The following is a 19,733-nucleotide window of genomic DNA, read 5'->3' as shown; positions in this document are numbered from 1 at the left end:
GTGAAAGAGATGACAACATAAAACAATGAGTGGCTAGGAAGCATTTAATTGAAATTCAGAGGATTATCATAGAGAAAATAAAGCCAAAAGTGGCCACAATTGTTGGATTCCCTGGTGATGCTGGGTTAAAATTTAGCATCATAATATTTGGGGATTTGTTCACATTCAACATTTTTGGAATTCTTTTTCCTGGGAGAAAAGCTGAATATGTAAAATAAAGGGAGTTAAGAGATGAAAATAACATGAAATTAAATAAAAAGACACTCAGAGCAGCCTGACATTTCAATACCAGCAGCTGCAATTCAGAACAAGCATCCACTGCACCAACAGAAGGACATATCTACTGCATCTTCAACTTGCTTGTTTTTACCGAGTGGGTATTGATGATCTCCTCTATTGAGATGTAGATGACGGGTTTGCTCAAAGTCACCATGTCTGAGTATTCATCAATATTGAACTTCTCCTCAGGCTCAGGAACATCACAAGCTGACTGAAAAAATACCCTGGAAGAAGAGAACATCAGTACCTTGTGGTCAGTATCAGAAACATAGGAAAACATTGAAAAAAATTAAAAATGAAGTAAATCATAATAGTACAGCAAATAAGAGAAATAAAGTCATACTTTAATTAAATGCCTTTGTCATTACTGTGATAGCAATTTCTTTTCCAGCTTTGTTAAATTGTTTAGAATGACTTGCTTTGAAGAAATGGCTTTATGTGGATTTCCAGTAAGGATGAGTAAAGCACTTTAATATTGTGGGGCAGATCCAGTAAATGCAAATGCAACCGCAAGGGGGCACAAGCCAGTGTCTTCTTGTGCCAGTCCCAAGTCTGGATAAATGCAGAGGGTTGTGGCAGGAAGGGCATCCGACGTAAAACACATGCCAAATCAAACATGCGAATCGTGACAAAGACTTCCATACCGGATCGGTCGGGGCCCGGGTTAACAACGACTGCCACCGGTGCTGTTGACCTACAGGGTACCGGTGGAAATTGGACTACTGTTGGTCGAAGACGAAGAAGAAGAGGAGGAAGGTGTGTTCGTAGGCAGAGAGAGAAGAGGAAAGCTAAGAATGTAGGACTGACAGTAGGGACTTTGAATGTTGGTACTATGACCGGGAAGGCTAGGGAGTTGATCGACATGATGCAGAGAAGGAAGGTGGACATACTGTGTGTCCAGGAGACCAGGTGGAAAGGTAGCAAGGCTAGAAGCTTAGGAGCAGGGTTTAAGTTGTTTTACCATGGGTCAGATAGGAAGAGAAATGGAGTAGGAGTTATATTGAAAGAGGATTTTGTGAGGAATGTTCTAGAGGTGAAAAGAGTATCAGACAGGTTGATGAGTCTGAAGCTGGAAGTTGAAGGGGTGATGTTCAATGTTGTGAGTGGTTATGCCCCACAGGTAGGATGTGAGTTAGAAGAGAAGGAGAAATTCTGGAGTGAGTTAGATGAAGTGATGCAGAGCATCCCCAGAGGTGAGAGAGTTGTCATTGGTGCAGATTTCAATGGGCATGTAGGTGAAGGGAACAGAGGTGATGAGACTGTTATGGGCAGGTTTGGTGTTCAGGACAGGAACGCAGAAGGTCAGATGGTGGTTGACTTTGCAAAGAAGATGGAAATGGCTGTAGTAAACACTTTCTTTCAGAAGAGGCAGGAACATAGGGTGACGTAAAAGAGCGGAGGGAGAAGCACTCAGGTAGACTACATCTTGTGTAGACGTTGTAATCTGAAAGAGATCAGTGACTGTAAAGCATTGGTAGGGGAGAGTGTAGCCAGACAACACAGGATGGTGGTGTGTAAAATGATGCTGGTGGTGAGGAAGATAAGGAGGACTAAGGCAGAGCAGAGGACGAAGTGGTGGAAGTTGAAAAAGGAAGAATGTCGTTTAGTTTTCAGGGAGGAGCTGAGACAGACTCTGGGTGGTTTGGAGGTGCTTCCAGATGACTGGACTACTACAGCTAATTTGATCAGGGAGACAGGTAGGAGGGTACTCGGTGTGTCATCTGGAAAGAGGAAAGCGGACAAGGAGACTTGGTGGTGGAACGAGGAAGTTCAGGAGTGTATACAGAGAAAGAGGTTAGCTAAGAAGTGGGACACAGAGGACTGAAGAGAGTAGACAGGAGTACAGGGAGATACAGCGTAAGGTGAAGATAGAGGTGGCAAAGGCCAAACAAAGAGCATATGAGGACTTGTATGCTAGGTTGGACACTAAAGAGGGAGAGGTGGATTTGTACAGGTTGGCCAGACAAAGAGATAGAGATGGAAAGGATGTGCAGCAGGTTAGGGTGATTAAAGATAAGGATGGAAATGTATTGACAGGTGCCAGGAGTTTGATGGGAAGATGGAAGGAGTACTTTGAAGAGTTGATGAACGAGGAAAATGAAAGGGAACGAAGAGTAGAAGAGGTGACTGGTGTGGAGCAGGAAGTAGCAAAGATTAGTAAGAGTGAAGTGAGGAGGACATTGAAGAGGATGAAGAGCGGAAAGGCAGTTGGTCCTGATGACATACCTGTGGAGGTATGGAAGTGTCTAGGAGAGGTGGCAGTAGAGTTTTTGACTAGTTTGTTTAACAAGATCTTGGAGAGTGAGAGGATGCCAGAGGACTGGAGGAAAAGTGTACTGGTACCAATTTTTAAGAACAAGGGAGATGTGCAGAGCTGTGGCAACTACAGAGGAATAAAGCTGATGAGTCACACAATGAAGTTGTGGGAAAGAGTAGTGGAAGCTCGGCTAAGGGCAGAGGTGAGTATTTGTGAGCAGCAATATGGTTTAATGCCTAGAAAGAGTACAACAGATGCAGTATTTGCTTTGAGGACGCTAATGGAGAAGTACAGAGAGGGTCATAGGGAGTTGCATTGTGTCTTCGTAGATTTAGAAAAAGCGTATGACAGGGTGCCGAGAGACGAGCTGTGGTATTGTATGAGGACGTCTGGAGTGGCAGAGAAGTATGTTAGAGTGGTGCAGGACATGTATGAGAGCTGTAAGACAGTGGTGAGGTGTGCTGTAGGTGTGACAGAGGAGTTCAAGGTGGAGGTGGGTCTGCATCAAGGATTGGCTTTGAGCCCCTTCTTGTTTGCTCTGGTGATGGACAGGCTGACAGATGAGGTTAGACAAGAATCTCCCTGGACTATGATGTTTGCAGATGACATTGTTATTTGTAGTGAGAGCAGGGAGCAGGTGGAGGAAAATCTAGAGAGGTGGAGGTCTGCTCTGGAAAACAGAGGAATGAAGCTTAGCCGCAGCAAGACAGAATACATGAGTGTCAATGAGAGGGACCCAGGTGGAATGGTGAGGTTACAGGGAGCAGAGGTGAAGAAGGTGCAGGACTTTAAGTACTTAGGGTCAACGGTTCAGAGCAACGGTGAGTGTGGAAAAGAGGTGAAGAGGCGAGTGCAGGCAGGTTGGAACGGGTGGAGAAAAGTGTCAGGTGTGTTGTGTGATAAAATAGTATCAGCGAGAATGAAAGGAAAGGTGTTCAAGACGGTGGTGAGACCAGCAATGTTGTTCGGCTTAGAGACAGTTGCACTGAAGAAAAGACAGGAGGCAGAGCTGGAGGTAGCAGAGCTTAAGATGTTGAGGTTCTCTTTGGGAGTGACGAGGATGGACAGGATCAGGAATGAGTACATCAGAGGGACAGCTCATGTTAGATGTTTTGGAGATAAAGTCAGAGAGGCCAGATTGAGGTGGTTTGGACATGTTCAGAGGAGAAACTGTGAATATATCGGTAGAAGGATGCTGAGGTTGGAGCTGCCAGGCAGGAGGTCTAGAGGAAGACCAAAGAGGAGATTTATGGATGTAGTGAGGGAGGACATGAAGTTAGTTGGTGTGAGTGAAGAGGATGCAGAGGATAGAGTTAGATGGAGGCACATGATTCGCTGTGGCGACCCCTGAAAGGGAGCAGCCGAAAGGAAAAGAAGAAGAAGAAGATCCAGTAAATGCAAATATTCTGCCCCTGTCTTTATTTTATGAGTTTGGAAAAGTCTGTTTTGTGCCATTTTTGGTGAAGATATCTCTCAACCACTGAAACATCAGATTCTTCCTTTGCCAGGTTTCCCTGTACCGTGTCAGTTTAACACCGACCTTCCAAGCTAAATCTGTTTATCAGCAGGGATTAATTTAAATTTTCATACTTCTACATTCATTATTATAAGGAGCACTTCCTCTTTCTTTACCTCACATTGAAACTAAAGCACACTGCAAACGGATGACCAAACCTTTTAGCTAGGCATTTATAAGATAAATCCCATTTCTACAGTAAACATGTTCCGTATCAGATATTGAAACACAACTCTTCTGTAAATATTAATTGAGTGCTTACTTAAACTTCTCGTATGTTTGAGATATGTAGTTGTTCATTGGCTTCATATGTTCATTCTCCCCCTCAAAGAGCTTATTGGCAGCTGCATGCTGGAGCATCTTTGCCACAGATCCCAGGTTACGACGTTGGTCTATGTGAAGCTGCCCTCCTGCTGACACGTCAATTATGTCAAAGCCATCAGGTGCCACAATGGCTGGGTTCATGTAACGGTAGTAAAGCAAGTTTCCTACAATCTGCAATGAAATCGAGAATAAATCAGGTATTTATTTGTTTTTTTAAATCTTTTCATCTCAGCACAGTGAACAGATGTAAACATACAGAATGGGGTGTATGAACAAATAGAGGTAGACTGTACTGGTAATGACAAAATACAAGTATATATCAAATACATTTCAGGGAGTCTACCTTCACCAGCTCATCTTCTGAGGCATCTGGAAACTTCTTATGGAGGCTGTTCTTCAGAACCTTTGCTATGTATCTCATGCCATAGCTACATGCAAAACAAACACCATTGATAGAACATCAAACACAAAACAACATGCATTCACGTACAGATAGAGCAAGGTCACAACAGATAATTTGATATTTAACATTATTATTTCCAACTTATTTTTATTTTTTTTTTATAGGAGTATAGCTTTTAGCACCACCTAGTGCTGCAGGCAGTGCCATTTTTTTAAAAGATAGTTGTGTCTCACAAAGCAAAGTTCTGTTTGGGTTCCTGAGTGAATGACTGGATAACTGCTGGTACTACTATAGCAATGAAAGCAATGATTATCCAAGATTATCTTGTAATGACCCAACATGCAGTGGAAACCTTAACAACCAGAATGAGTGGCAAATGACATGCCAAAAGCATATTATCATATCATGCCTAGTCCTATTTTTCATGAAGCTCTAATTATGTTGTTGAAGTAATAATGTAAAAATAAAAATGAAAAACTCAAATTGGTGGATGTGAAAATAGACCATACATACATACATACATACATACATACGAAATATAATAATAAATCTTATAGACCAACTTTTTTGCTGTTCTCTACTTTTATATTATTTCACCACAGAAAACAAATATTGATTATAAGTAACACTGCAATTGCAGTTTTATAGCTTCCTTGACTTAAGGGGTTTCCTTTTGAAACAATGGTGAGGCAGAAAGCAGGAAGTTGACAAAATAACATGGGCAGCTTAAAATAGGATGCTGTACAGCATAAAACCCACCCCAAATTATGGTTTTGTGACTTGAAGCAACACCTCTCTCATACAGTCTTAACATATCTAAGTTAAGTACACACTAAGGTAGCATGTATTGCATCTTAGATGTATTAAGACAGTTTCATAGTGCAATGTGTAAAACAGGGAGAGACTTAATTCCTACCAAGTTCTGAATAACTACGCATTTTCAAGGGCAAATAAAAAAAAAAAGAAAAAAAGCAAACAATTATGCTAGGACAATCAATACATTAAAAAAAAAAAAAAAACAAAAAAAAAAACACACACATCCTAAAGCATTGAACCATAACAGTCACAGATAACACAACTGGCAAGGAGACACTGGCACTTAGCAGTTCCCACAACTTACGGTATATTGTCCAAGGAGGACACAATGGAGTTCAAGACCTTATCTGTAGCAGTCCGGAGAGCCAAACTAGATGCCTCTAACCTGTTGCGTACTTCCTCATGTGACATGGCCTGCTCAGGAGTCACTTCATAAGGCAGTTTGCTACAAGAAAAGGCAGAATTTCAATGTGTAAAAAACCTTTGTTGAAATAATAATAGTTTTAAAAAGGTATTGTACACCCTTGTAGTTGTTGGGATAAACCGTAGTCAAAGACTTTTTTTTGGTAATCAAAACGTGTATGGACATAAGAAAAAAACGAATGTAAACAAAACAAACCTCTACAAAGAATGTTAATTCATGCCATACTAACCGGTGGGGGATGGGGACCCCACTTTGTAAGGTGCACAGTCGGTCTGTTGCAGTGGTTACAATAGGTTAACTCCATACTCTTTGTTTTGTTTGGCTAAACAAATTACTGTGGTAGTAGGTCGGCAGATCTACTGTGGAAGTGGAATTGACGCTTTTCACAATCATAACAAGAGTCAAACCTCAGATACCAACTCGCCAACAGAAATGCATGGGGGATTCTCACAATAATGGTCATGAAAAAATTAAACAAGGTGTGTTGCCAACTTTACATTCTCTACAAGTACATACAGCAGTAAATGACAGCACGGTACCTTAAACCTCCAGTAACAGTGTTTGTCATACTATATTTTCTTATCAACCCCTACCTGGCCTCCCCAGTAGCTGTCTCCAGATGGTTGACCCAGGCTTTGTACACATCCACAGGGTTGGTGTTGATACCCAAACTCTTGTCCTCAATGATCTCTTTGACCACTGGAGCCAGCAGCTGCCTGAGTGTGTTGTGGCCTCGTGCACCTCTGTTGAAGCTCACCACCATCTTGATGACGGTTGGGTTTCCAGTTACTATTTCCTGGATCTGGTCCACCTTAGAACTGAAACATGTGGAGAACATGGTGTTAAGATCACAAGTTTCCATTAAACAAAGACATAGAGAAAGCTAGGTGCAACTGTATTTATGGGGAATTCTAAGCTCATCTAATTTAGGTTTACCTACACAATCAGCATGTCTTCTAACCACCATATCGCTACATACAGTAGTTACCAAGTGCAAAATATGTAAAGTGGACTAGTGGAGATGATTGCAAAGTGTTGGTCTGAGTAGCAGTTCTCACTTGATTTCCTCCTCCAGAGCAGTCTTGAAGAGTTTGAGAAGCAAATATTCCTCTCTCTGATTAGAGGCATAGTTGTACAAAGTGAATATCACAGTGTCCATAAACTTAGTGGACTTGTTTTGGGGCATCTGGAAGATCAGCTTGGCTAGGTAGGATGGATTGGTCTGAAGCAGAGGGAAGAGAGAGGGGGAACACTTTAGTGAACTAATGAACTTACGATTATAAACCTTTTAGAACTAGGTTTATGTGAATTGTTTAAATTGGGGTAGATGAGGTTAGACATTCTAGTATCACCTGTAGCAGGTAAAAGAGATGTTGGTAGGCCTCCAGTTTCCTTCTTTTGCCTTTACTAAGCCCCTTGATACCCAGTCTGTCTCCTGAGGTAAGGTCATCTTTACTGGCCTTATTTTTCTTGTTCTTCATTTTCTTACTATGGGACACAACATCCTTGCCAAAAAAACATCAATTAAGTGATTAGAAAAACAAATTGGACTGGATAAAGTGTTGGGAGCATCTAATTGCCAAGTAGCACATTTAACTTGGCATTATCAGACTATTAATCATGTTGAGGCTCTGCTTTTATTGTAAACATTGCAAACCTGTAGAGTGATCCTGTTCTTCACCAGCAGTCCAATCTTTATGTCCATCAGATTTAGATCTTTCTCCATTTGTTGATTGGAGCGGATCTTTGTGACCACTTCTTCCCTTAGCCGTGTAACTTCCTGTTCTTCCTGGAGATCCAAGGCGCTCTGCTCCAGCAAGTGAACAAACTTACGCACCACTGACAGAGGAGGATCCTTGGCTCCCGCTAAGATTAGGCAAATTAAAATTACAATCAAAACAACTGCTCACATAACCACAGCACCACCTTCTAGAATAATGCGTAAACTGAGAGGCTGGCTATTAGATCAACTTCTTTTGGCTTGTCTGTTCGGGGGTTTGCCACAGTGGAATGTGTTCCACACGTTGATTTGGCTTGAGTTTTTAGGCCCGATGCCCTTCCTACCACAACCCTCCCATTTTATCCAGGCTCGGCCAAACCTGGCGAGGTGGAATTCGAACCCGGGGCATTCAGCATCCCAACCCAATTAAAAACATTTTAAATTTCAAAATCATTAGTGCACATGAAAAATTATCTGGGGAAGAAAGTGTGAAGTGTGATGACTAACAGCAGTCAGATAATCTCAAACATTACTGGTGTGTTACTATAATGCATAACTAAACACTAATTGAACCAACGTTGCAATGACAAAAATTTATTTAAACAGTCATTTATATTTTTATGTCACAATATTGATATTTTAATCAATATAGCTCAGGTCTAACTGCAGAGGTGTAAAATGTATTTGACTCACTCAGGGTTCTGTAGTCATCTCTGGCTTTGTTGGCTTTTAAGAAAGCCTGTATCTTCACAATCTCTTTTTCCTAAAACAAAGATGACATTAAGTCCATAATGTGACATAAATAAATACAAATTCTGCTCAGTGATACTAAATGATACAATAAGAGTAAAACTCACGTGATCTCTGAAGTACTGCAGCCTCTGATTGTATTTACGTTTGGCTTTCCACATTTTCACCACAGACTGGATCTAAAAACAAACAACATTTATTTTTATTATTAATAAATGCACACACGCCACTGTTCGTTACATGCTAAGGTTCTCTAGTCAATACTAAAATAAACAGTTCTCTACTTACTGAATATTTCATTAAAACAACAATGTGTTACCTTGACAATGGAAGCAATGTTTTTCTGAAGCAAATTCCTCCTCTCTTTGTACATTTTTCTTAGCTTGTAACCCTTCCAGTAAGCCTGCAAAAAAGAAAAGTCATGCTAAAAGGTGTGGGTGTTTTACATCTGTTATAGTGCAATATGTATTAGACTAAATAGTCAATGCATCCTCTTGGTACTAATTTTAAGTTGTCAAGTCTGCATAAATGCCAGTCTTACATGCCATTTGTTCGCGGTTGTCATTTGAAAATTGAGGAAAGAACAAGCTATAAAATCAAAATACTCTTCGTATAGTACATTAAAACTGAATCTCACTATATCTCTATTGATCTACTAATGCTGCAATAGCCCACAGCCCAATCAGAAATCGCTGAAGTGGATCACCTTTCTGTCAGTCACTTTTCCCCATCCATAGTGGAGTCATACACTACCTGCAATTTGACGACACGTGGCTCCTGTTGATGTAGATATTCCAATCTCTGCACGTACTTTTTCCTGGCCAGGTAACCTCTGATCCTTGCCTGCAGCTGAGTCACAAAGGACTCGTTGGCCAACCATAACTGTTCCCGGTTGTATTCTGCAGTCACACAGCTGATAACACTCTAAGGAGACACGTCGTATTTTCACTTTATTTAGGTTTAATAATCCCACGATATTGTGATTAGGTTTTTTCAAATTAACAGTACAATTTAAAAATAGCCATCACTTCACTATATACTAAACCAAGTATTAAATATATCCCTTAACATTACATAACTGAACAGTATAACTATGCAATACAGCAGATGGTACCTGTATAGTCTCTTTACTGAGCTGACCAGAATTGTGTTCAAACCCTTCAGGCTCTTCCCAGGTGCCCTGTTCAGTGTCCAGGTTATAGTAGTAGTCATATATATCCTTGATGCAATGTTTTACCCATACCCTATCGGTGTTGCCTGAGGGAAAGCAGAAAGTTTTATTGAAACCTACTCTTCAATTATTGTATATATTGTAGTGTGTTCTATGTATGCTATAGTAATACAGGAAACTTGTAAGTCCAGTTACCTTTCATTGCACCGTTTGCTTGTCTCTCTGCCAGTTGAGCTTGGTATGTATCCGCACATTCAGGGAGGACTGCCTTCAGTCCTAGACCAGGAGGGAGCAAAGCCTCCAATGTAATCTGGGAGTCCCCTTCAGCCACTTTTTTGTTAATATTAGCTACTGCTTTAGCCACTAGCAGAGTAAGCAAGATTGAACCAAGAAGAGGTTGAGTGAAACATGAAAAACAACACAGTAACTGCAAATCAATAAATAACCTGCATGCAAAGAATAATGCATGATAGGCAACTTGGTTATTAATGCCATATCAGCACACAGGCCATCTACATTACAATATCTATGCATCTTATGTGGATGATATGCCCATATTAATGCAAAGGTTTCATATGGCATTACTATAAAACACATGTAAAGCTAATCCTGTGATTTCAATTTTAAACATCCGTAAAGTAGCAAAAAGCTGAACTGAGCTTATGATAATGACAATCAAGTAGTAAGTTTGAACTTGGGAATACATACATGTGAGAGCATCTTCTTCATCAGTGTTGGCTGTGAGTATGGCGTCTTGGATTTGGTCCAGCCACAGTACTGCAGATTCATCTCCAGAGCTCTATAGTCAGAGAAAATGCACAAGGTCACTCTTCTTTTCAGACTTGAGATCAAACTACTCCTAAGGCACACGAGGCAATGTAATGTGTAGCTGCACAATACTAACTTGATATCAGATTATAAATTATTTGAAACAATTTAGTAAAAGATATCCAGTGACAAGGTTAGAAATTTTTGCAAGTACACTATGAAATTTACTCAAGTTAGGATTGTGTTTTTTTGCAGTAGCACTTAACAGCAGAACTCATGACTAACAGTAAACAAGCTGCTGCCATTAGAGCAACAGCAAATAGTGGGAAGTACCATTTCCCCTGTGTCCAGAGTTAAGATCTAAGGAAGAGGGAAAAAGTAATAAATAATGGTTAATAAAAATTATTGTAATAAACATCCATAGTAACCTCACCCCCGTTACACAAAAACCAGTGTAACATCACAAGTATGAAGAATGTTTATTCAGCTTGGCTTCTATATTTGTTCTCAGACTACTTTCAGAGAACTCTGGCAGGAACTAAGGTATCCCAGACCACAAGGCGAACTGGAAGGAAGTCGCAATTAAAACACACCGATTAGACTAAATTTGGCTTTTTCCCCCCCTTTACATCTGCATCTACCAACTCATTTCCAGCAGATTAATCATAGACTGAGAACAGGATCTGTCTTGTCCCACCTATGTCTATGTATCTATTTTGTCCTTGTAACAGTTAATTACAAAGAGTTTTTCATCATGTAAGTGTACCATCATTTCATGATCCACAATAACTGCTAAATAATGTGACAGTTTTGTATTTGAGATGCAGAAGGTTATGGCAACTCTGAAAGACCATTATAGTAGTTCAACACCTGAATTTACTCATAAATGACACATTACTTTAAAACCAAAGCCCCCAAATACATTACACCATAATTAACCTACCTAAGAGTAATCTGTCATTTGTTAATGGAGCACAGCTGTTAATAAGTCACAAATTAAGCAGTGACCCCGTGCCCCAGTGAGTCAGTGGGAAGTCACTGACGCACACAGGAAGGAATTCAGTTTTCAAGCCTGGACAGGAAGCACACTCCCACATACTTAGCTGAGCTTGATTCCACATTGTTATCAGTTCTACCGTTGTGCTGCAGAGATGCAAAACAGACAAATTCATCAGTGGAGAACTACTATATCTACTGACAAGCAACACCGAGAGGGGTGAAAACAAGAAACCTTTAAAAACTCTGATAAAAATTGAAGACCAATATGGCCAAACTTGTGCCTGGATTACTCATTTGTGTGGTGGCAGTCCAGACGATTCAGCACGATGGTAAGTTTATTAAAATAAAGATTACCAAAAGGATATTTATTTAGGTCAAATTTATATTTATGCTTAGACCTCTTTTAAAACATTAATTTATTTTGTCATGAAAATCAAAAAACTGGTTAAGGGCACATATCCTTAGATCAAACACAAAATTAAATGATGGAGTACTGCTGTACATACAACTATAATCCCGAATAAAAAATATTACATTGAAGACATGTAATAATCTATTTAATAATGCACTAGATGACATGATATAATAAAAGTTGTTTTGAAGGCCACAAACGCTGTTGTTCTACCTATTTATAGGAAACAGAACCTTTGCCAAAACCAACACCTCATCCAATGCAATACCAAAAACCTTCAAGGGATGGACGTACGAACATCACACAAACAACACAAAGCAGGTGTCAGCACTGCTCCATCCCAGCACAATCCCTTGGCTCTATGTGAATCCAGAGGACCCAGTGATTAACTATACCACAGGGATCTTCAGTACCTGGATAATACCTTATTCTTACATCCTGGCCATGCTGATTGGCATCCCCTCCAACGCCTTTATTCTGACCTTTCTCAGAGTCAGACTCAAAGCCAAGTCTTTGTTCACAGTAGTTCTTTACCTAAACCTGGCTTTGTCTGACCTCCTGCTCCTGCTTTCCCTAGCACTGCGTGTTCACTACCATTTAAATGGAAACAACTGGATATTTGGGGAAGTGTCCTGTCGGCTTTTGACAGCCTTGTTTTATGGCAATGTGTACTGTTCAGCTCAAACTATAGCATGCATCAGTCTTAAGCGCTACATGGCTGTGGTCAGACCGTTTTTGTACAGAAGACTGGCCAAGACTACGATGGCAGTGTGGACATGCTTAGTTTTATGGTTACTGTTCGGGGCTGCAATTGTGCCTGAGCTCCTGGTCAGGCAGAGCTACCAGGTTACCCAATTGGGAGTCACCACCTGCCATGATGTACTTCCTCTAGAAGAAAAATCGCATTCTCCATTGGTGCCATACAGGATGATGATGGTTTGTCTGGGATTCATAGTGCCCTTCCTCATATGTGTCTTTGCCCATGTTGCAGTGGTATATCACCTAGGTCAGTCGGGTTGTGACTGGAGACCTTTTATCAGGGTCAGTACTGTGGTTTTCATCATCTTTGTGGTGTGTTTCTTGCCCAGCAGCATCCTGCATATCACACACTACATCCACCTATTTTCCAGTGGAGATGACAGACTGTATGGATACTACAGAGTAGCAGTTTGTCTGTGCTGCTTTCACAGTTGCCTGGATCCATTCCTGTGTTTCCTTCTTTCGAAGACAGCAACCTCAGAACTACATTTCATCTCCCTCCGTGGTATAAATCAGACACCAGTAGCTATGACTTGAGACTGTATGTGTGCACAGAATTCAACCAATAATGGGACACAGCCACGAAGCACAACAAATAAATACGCCACTCTGAATTCAAAAGGATAATACTACAATCTGTGTTCCACGTCTACAACAACCACCTGCGTGATACAAGCAATCTACGATGTACACCCACAACAAAATTACAGGCTGGGAAAGTGTTATTTCAGTGACAAAGAGTCAATATTTTCACCAGTACAGCTCATCCTCTAATTTGCCTTGTTAGAGGAAATTGCAAGTATTTGCAGAGGTACATTTAAAACACAAAGCAATTCAGATTCATAACAATGAGTTAAAGTTGTGGCATGTCTTTATATCACTGCTTTGCAGAAAAAAAGAATGTATACATACACACACTTACATGGCAAATAAGTTGCTTAGTATGCTGTAAGACATCATGGTAATGTTTGGCTGTGGCTGGGTTCACCCTTATTAGTTTGGCTGTGGGCAGGCACAAGGCTGCAAGCGTCTGCTGATGATCACCAGAGTTAAGTGCCTCATTGATCTCAGCTATAGCAATAATGCCTGAAGGCAGAGAACAAAAAACATCTGAGATCAGTTTAATGTATATACTTAAATAATAATTGTGTGTTTTGGAAATTCTTATTGCAGGACTGTACCTAAAATTAAATTTTTTTTGGTCATTTTATTTTCTCCTTAGAATTAAAACTGCTGGGCTAAATGCCCTTTTAATTAATAAATTATAAACTTAATTAAAAGATGGACCATGCTAAATATGTACACTAGAAATTTGCAAAACTTACGTTCATGCTCTTCCTGGACCTGAATGTTGACTGTGTCAATGGTCTTCTGAACATCATTCCAGGTGAGAAATTCTTGGCCCTTGACAAGAGCCTCAGCACGCAGTTTAATCAGTGTGTCAGCATACCTGAGGAAAGGTTTCAGAACAGTTTCATGAGATTAGATCTGTCACCCTGCTGTTGAAAAAAGTACCTGGGAAGAGACCTACAAAGGAGGGCAGCCACTGTTAACCAAAAGAAATTTTGCCAATAAGCTACTTTTTTTTTTTTTTTTAAATTAAACTTTTTTTTTTATCCTAATACAATACAAAACTCCAGCAACAGTTACAACCAAATAGCTAGAAAGTCAGATCTGTGCCAGCATTAATAGCTGTAACAGCTCACAGATCATTACTTATCTTATCATCTTACTGTAGCTCCAGAACAGCTTTTTGGAAGACCGTAAAACCTGGCATCTTTCTCGATGTGATATCATCAGAATAAATGCTTGCAAAAGAGAGGCCTTAGTTTTAAGTTGCCAACAAATTGTGGGCATACAACTGATGTTCTTAGAACGTGATCTGTGCAAATTCAGCGATATATTTTGCTCAGCTCTCTGTTTTACACCTCTCTCTTACCTGTTGATGTTGTCTTGGTCTATGTTGGTGAAGCCTAGTGGAGAGTCTGTAAGTTGCTCAATCACAGCCTGGGGGTCTTTGGTGTCAAGCACCTCATTCAGCACTGCTACAGCTGACAGCATCTCCACAGCTACACTCAGCTCCTCGGGGCTCAGTCCAGACTAGTAAACATTTAAACGTGGATCACAATCACAGAATCACATTTAGTGTAACTACATTATATACAGAATCTAGCACTGACCTCCCTTATAAGTATTAACATATTAGTACGAGTCTTTTGCTCCAGATGGAAATGTCAAAATTTTTGTCATGTTGTCTCACCTGCCCCCCTTGTAGCTGCAAACTAAAGAGCTCCGCCTGATAGAGGTTGGCCGCACTTTGGTAGACAATTGGCAGTTGTGCCTCTGGGTTCATCAGCTCCTCCACTGTCTTTACTGCATTACCAAGACGAATGGCTCTATTGATCGCAGCAACCGCTTCAAGTTCTGGTCAAGAAAGTTATAATAATCAAATCTACATGAATTCAACTTTCAAAAGGCATCTCAATATGAAAATTTGTTCTCATTTTTATGCTGCCAATTTTAATACTAAACACAGAATAATTTCTTATAAAGACCTAACCTAATAATAACTAAGTACTACTTATTTACTTAAATACTTCATTAATGCTCACAAAAAAGGAGTAAGTGTGTACTCATGGAGAACTGACTAGATTTTACTACTAATATACATCCTTGGTAATGTTAGTTACAAACAATGCTTACTTCTTCTCTCTGCCTCAGCAAAGTCATTGCAAGAGCTGACAACTCTTTGAATCTCATCTTTGTCCAACACCACAGCCCTCCCTCCATCCTGCAGCACAAAATTTAAAGTACAATGGAGATAAACCACCAAGATCCCGTCATTATTCAGCACACTTTAATGCAAGCCTGTCTATACTAACTGATGTTGCAGTGGAGGAAAACTTATTCTCTGAAGATGTGATTCTATTTTTTTTATAACACATATTTCAGTTTGTAAAAAAGCAATGACTGCAGCTGCAATTCTTTATTCCTGTATCTCCTCAGACAAAGAGATGGTTTATTTTATGTATCTCACCTAAAATAAACACAATTAACTTGTGTCAGTAACGGACGAGCAAACAAACTCATACCTTTGATTTATGTTGGCAGTGGGTGGTAAAATGTTCCAGGTACCAGCTAGAGTTTGACTCCTCAACACCTAACAGGGCCAGAGCTTCAAGCCTAAGGGCAGCTAGCAGAGCAGCCTCATCCTGCGTCGACACTGCTCGATTTACCTGCATCACTGCTGCCTCGACTGGAGACGGGAAACCATAACGGACATCAACGAGGGATAATCTGTTTTCTTTAGTGACAGTCATGTATGAGAGAAGGTCCTTACTATTGACAACGTTGATGCAGCCCTGGATCTCCTGCTGAGTCAGCAGCTCCTCATACACATCTCTTTCTTCGGTAGAAACTGATGAGCGCTAGTAAAGAGAGAAAAAAATACCTCTACATACAAAAATGTATAATTTTTACATCATATAGCATATAGGAGTTGCATGTTTTACAGATCACATTTAGCCATTTGGTGGAATTAGATAGCTCGGTTTTTGCAGTATTTGTAAAAAGAATGGGAAGTAAGATGCCGGTTAATTGGAGGGTTAGTGTTCAATAAAGTACAACTGATATTGCAGCTACTGTAATGTGCCATCTGTCAATGTGGGTACCCACCTTCTCGTTACTATAGGTGTCAGCATTAGACAGTGCCGTTATATAAAAGACTACTTCAACATACGTTGAATTCAAGGTTAAAATGTTTTATTTCCTTAAACTTGGTTTGAAGATTGTGTTAAGAAGTTGCCATTAGGCTTCTTACCCTCCCCGAGGACTGATCCTGCTTACGGGCCTTGGCCTTGCTTAAAGTGTCCTGGTAGTCTTGGGCCAGAGCTTCCTGGGTGTTTTTCAGCATTGCATTAGGATTTTTCAGGGCTCCCACTGTCACAGATGCTTGACCCCTGTCAACTGCCTCATTGATGGCAATCACGGCAGCATGCACTGAAGACAACAGAGTGAGTGGCAACATTTTAGTGTTGGCCAAAATACATTAGAAAATCCCACCAGGTATGTCAACTCTGTCAAATGTCAACTATTAGAGTACTTACATGCAGCTTCATCCACTGAGAGCTCATTGGCCAGGATACCACCAATCTTACTGAAAGCTGGCATTTGAATGCCATACTTTTCAAGCTCACTTCTCATGTTACTGATCTCTTCCTCTAGAAAACAGATACATGTAAGTAGCAGAGAAAATTACACTTTTTTTTGTCCTTTCCGCTTATCCCATGAGATGAGAGTCACCACAGCGGATCATTGTCCGCAAGTTGATTTGGCACAGATTTTTACGTCGGATGCCCTTCCTGACTCAATCATCCCCAATTTCTACCGGGCTTGGACCGGCACTGCAAAGCTTGGGATGGGACTGGGCTGTTAGGTGTTCAGTGTTTTGCCCAGAGACAGTTCAACATAATAAAATATACATTAAACCACTGAGCCTGTGGTCTGTGGAAGACACACCTCCACAATACTAGCTATTTTAGCTATACTACTCATATTTCCAAAAACATTTGATATTTTTCTCCTCAATTTCTAAACACAGTGTGATTTAAAGAAGAGTTAATACAACACAGGGGTAAACTTTCCCCTGTTCCAGCTTTGTTGAAATATTAGTTTTAAATGATTTGCAAATCATATTGTATTTTGTTTATATTTTACACACTATCAGAGGTTTTTGGAAACATAGCTGGCATGGATTCTTAAAATATCATTGGAACTGCACAAAACAAAAGAAATAAATCAGGATTTTAAGTACTGTATATCTATATCTAGTCATTTTTTACAATGTTCTAACAACCGGAATTATTATTTGTCACTTCCAACTACATGTGGTCATAATTAAATTGTGTAAATCTGCTAAAGTCAGCTGTTAAAATGTTTAAAAAACAAAACTCAGTTTCACCCTTTTTTAAACAACACAAATATTGGACACACACCAGACAGACAGAGGAACAATAGATCTGTCATACAGGAGGAAGGATATAAATATGTTATGCATTTAGTCACAGCACAAACAAAGTGCAGAGCCTCATATCAGAGCAGAGATATATTGGGAAAAGTTCCAACATGCCTCTGAGTTTAAGGAAAGTATCTGATAAAATAGTGTAACCAGACACACTGTTCAGCCACAAATTGGTCTCAATATCTATCTCTCGATAGATATACACTGAATAATTTAGATGTATTTATTTTGTTTCACTATGTTTCCTATGCTATAGTATTTCTGTTGTACAAATGTTGCACTGTGCAATGTCAAATGCATTAAAACTGTTTTTGTGTGTCCTAAACACTAATAATTAAATGGCTAGGATGATTCAAACAGAGTTAAGCAGGAGAGCGCATGCTAACATTTTTCTGCTTAATTATATCCCAGAAAGACTTTTACTCAACTGCATCATTGTTAATGTAGCTAATAAAAGATTTGCATATGCCCTAAGGCAACAATCTTTTTTTTTTTTGCTATATCTTTGTTTTAAGACTTACCTGTAAAAGCCACTTTCCCTAGCAGGTCCTGGATCTGTGGTGCAATACCCAGTTTGAACAAGTACAAGCTGAAATAAAAAACAGAATGTAAAATGTAATTTATATATTAAAAAAAAAAAGAATGAAAAGTTCAAAAGATTCTGTGGATCTACAGTCTCATAGTGAAATCTAGTGCCTTTTTTGGATTTGTTTTGTTACTTCAGGATTTTTCTTGTTCCCGCTGTCTCCCCTTGAGGTGTCATACTTTCACCACAGGGGGGTACTGTTACAACAGATTCCAACATTGACAGCACATCGCAGGCTCAGTCCACCACTGAGCACTGAATTCAACAAGCAGGTGGCTGGAAACTTCATAAAACTTTCATCTTCTCACAGGTAACTGATAAGTGATAATGAATTATAGATATTTAAGGCAGGTCTGTCATTTGCCCTGGTCTGAATGAAACAGTTGTAGCTGCTCATCTTGCCCTTTGGTCACGGTTTGTGTGTAAACATGAAATGCTCTCTGACCCTGGCACACAGGGGGTTTAGACAACTAATATCTACCTACACAAAGGCTAATGTTGCAATGTGCAAGCAGCTGATTTAGTCTGATACACAGTAACATCTGACGGGTTAATAAAGTTGGCCCATTACAAGCCACAGAGGTTACAGACAATCAGCTGACAAGCTTAGAGCAGCTTGCTCTCTACAGAATGTGGATCACATTTTTTAATTCCATGTTGTCCTTTTGGGTTTAGACAACAAATTAAGTGCTGCATGTCTCCCACTTTGTCAGAAGACACATGCAAGCTACAGATTTTCTCTGTTATATTGAGTTCCCTTTCAATTTTCCAGCAAGAGCATGTCCTTGTGGGACTTTAAGCTGGAGTTGCAGGAAGGAAGAGCACGTGTGTGCATTGGGGGGGGAAGGAAATCAATTCTCTTAGGACCTGACCAAAACACTACAACAGAGAAAACAATCTAAGCTACTTGTATAGCCACTCCCTAAATCTGTGTTTGGTTGACTGGTTGGGTCAGATAGATAAAATTGTGCCTTCAGTTTATTCAGTCATCTCAACTGAAAAACAAGGACTTAAGCAGGCTAATCAAGCCCCGAAGGCTTATGAACATAACCACCAAACATCTGCTTCGGTACAACCAGCTAAATGGTTTGAGATAAACCATTAACCCAGTTATTAGAGGTCATAAAAATATCCATGTCTGACAAGAAATAACATTTTCAGGTTCCTGTTTCACATCACTTACCAAAAAAAAAAAAAAAAAGCATTTCTGCTCCTGACATATGAATTAGAGGTGAGTTTAATCGACAGATAAAGAGGCAGTGCACCCTTAATAAAGAAATTATACAAACATTTTTGTGTATTTGTTATTATACATACAGGCTGTTCTCAAACTCTGAAACAGTAACCACTATATGTCAAAGTCAAGCCCCAGTTGCTTACACTGTGCCGCAGGCACATTAAGTAGCCTGTCACTGACAGGATTTCGTGCACATTACTGGAGCACATACACATTACTCAGCAATAACAAACAAATGCAATGCGTGCTGAATCTGATCTGCCCAAGAGCTCACAGTTTAATTCTAACTACC

General features: G+C 39.9%; 2 protein-coding genes across 3 annotated transcripts in view; one reads left to right on the top strand and one right to left on the bottom strand.

Moving 5' to 3' along the window:
* The window catches only part of iqgap2 (IQ motif containing GTPase activating protein 2), a 35,696-nt gene that overhangs the window by 4,730 nt on the left and 11,233 nt on the right, over positions 1 to 19,733 (bottom strand). Inside the window, exons 6-31 of one of the 2 annotated variants that reach the window (XM_067520497.1) lie at positions 18,140 to 18,207; positions 16,705 to 16,818; positions 16,419 to 16,597; positions 15,939 to 16,026; positions 15,691 to 15,854; positions 15,302 to 15,389; positions 14,859 to 15,022; positions 14,538 to 14,698; positions 13,924 to 14,048; positions 13,521 to 13,684; positions 10,762 to 10,788; positions 10,369 to 10,459; positions 9,856 to 10,023; positions 9,604 to 9,746; positions 9,243 to 9,413; positions 8,809 to 8,892; positions 8,597 to 8,668; positions 8,433 to 8,502; positions 7,677 to 7,885; positions 7,372 to 7,524; positions 7,078 to 7,241; positions 6,613 to 6,837; positions 5,900 to 6,040; positions 4,720 to 4,804; positions 4,315 to 4,547; positions 371 to 503 (exon numbers count right to left, since the gene is read on the bottom strand). In XM_067520497.1, the coding sequence (XP_067376598.1) occupies positions 371 to 503; positions 4,315 to 4,547; positions 4,720 to 4,804; positions 5,900 to 6,040; positions 6,613 to 6,837; positions 7,078 to 7,241; positions 7,372 to 7,524; positions 7,677 to 7,885; positions 8,433 to 8,502; positions 8,597 to 8,668; positions 8,809 to 8,892; positions 9,243 to 9,413; positions 9,604 to 9,746; positions 9,856 to 10,023; positions 10,369 to 10,459; positions 10,762 to 10,788; positions 13,521 to 13,684; positions 13,924 to 14,048; positions 14,538 to 14,698; positions 14,859 to 15,022; positions 15,302 to 15,389; positions 15,691 to 15,854; positions 15,939 to 16,026; positions 16,419 to 16,597; positions 16,705 to 16,818; positions 18,140 to 18,207 (3,484 nt within the window). The remainder of the gene's footprint in view (positions 1 to 370; positions 504 to 4,314; positions 4,548 to 4,719; positions 4,805 to 5,899; positions 6,041 to 6,612; positions 6,838 to 7,077; positions 7,242 to 7,371; positions 7,525 to 7,676; positions 7,886 to 8,432; positions 8,503 to 8,596; positions 8,669 to 8,808; positions 8,893 to 9,242; positions 9,414 to 9,603; positions 9,747 to 9,855; positions 10,024 to 10,368; positions 10,460 to 10,761; positions 10,789 to 13,520; positions 13,685 to 13,923; positions 14,049 to 14,537; positions 14,699 to 14,858; positions 15,023 to 15,301; positions 15,390 to 15,690; positions 15,855 to 15,938; positions 16,027 to 16,418; positions 16,598 to 16,704; positions 16,819 to 18,139; positions 18,208 to 19,733) is intronic. The other variant, XM_067520498.1, reaches the window with a different exon arrangement.
* On the top strand, positions 11,574 to 13,527 carry f2rl2 (coagulation factor II (thrombin) receptor-like 2). Its single transcript, XM_067520501.1, has 2 exons — positions 11,574 to 11,756; positions 12,063 to 13,527. The coding sequence occupies exons 1-2, from the start codon at positions 11,693 to 11,695 to the stop codon at positions 13,133 to 13,135; spliced, it is 1,137 nt and encodes a 378-aa protein (XP_067376602.1). The 5' UTR covers positions 11,574 to 11,692; the 3' UTR covers positions 13,136 to 13,527.

The sequence above is a fragment of the Channa argus genome, chromosome 11, assembly GCF_033026475.1.
Source record: "Channa argus isolate prfri chromosome 11, Channa argus male v1.0, whole genome shotgun sequence".
NCBI classification, from domain to species: domain Eukaryota; kingdom Metazoa; phylum Chordata; class Actinopteri; order Anabantiformes; family Channidae; genus Channa; species Channa argus.
This window is presented reverse-complemented; position numbering and strand designations above follow the sequence as displayed.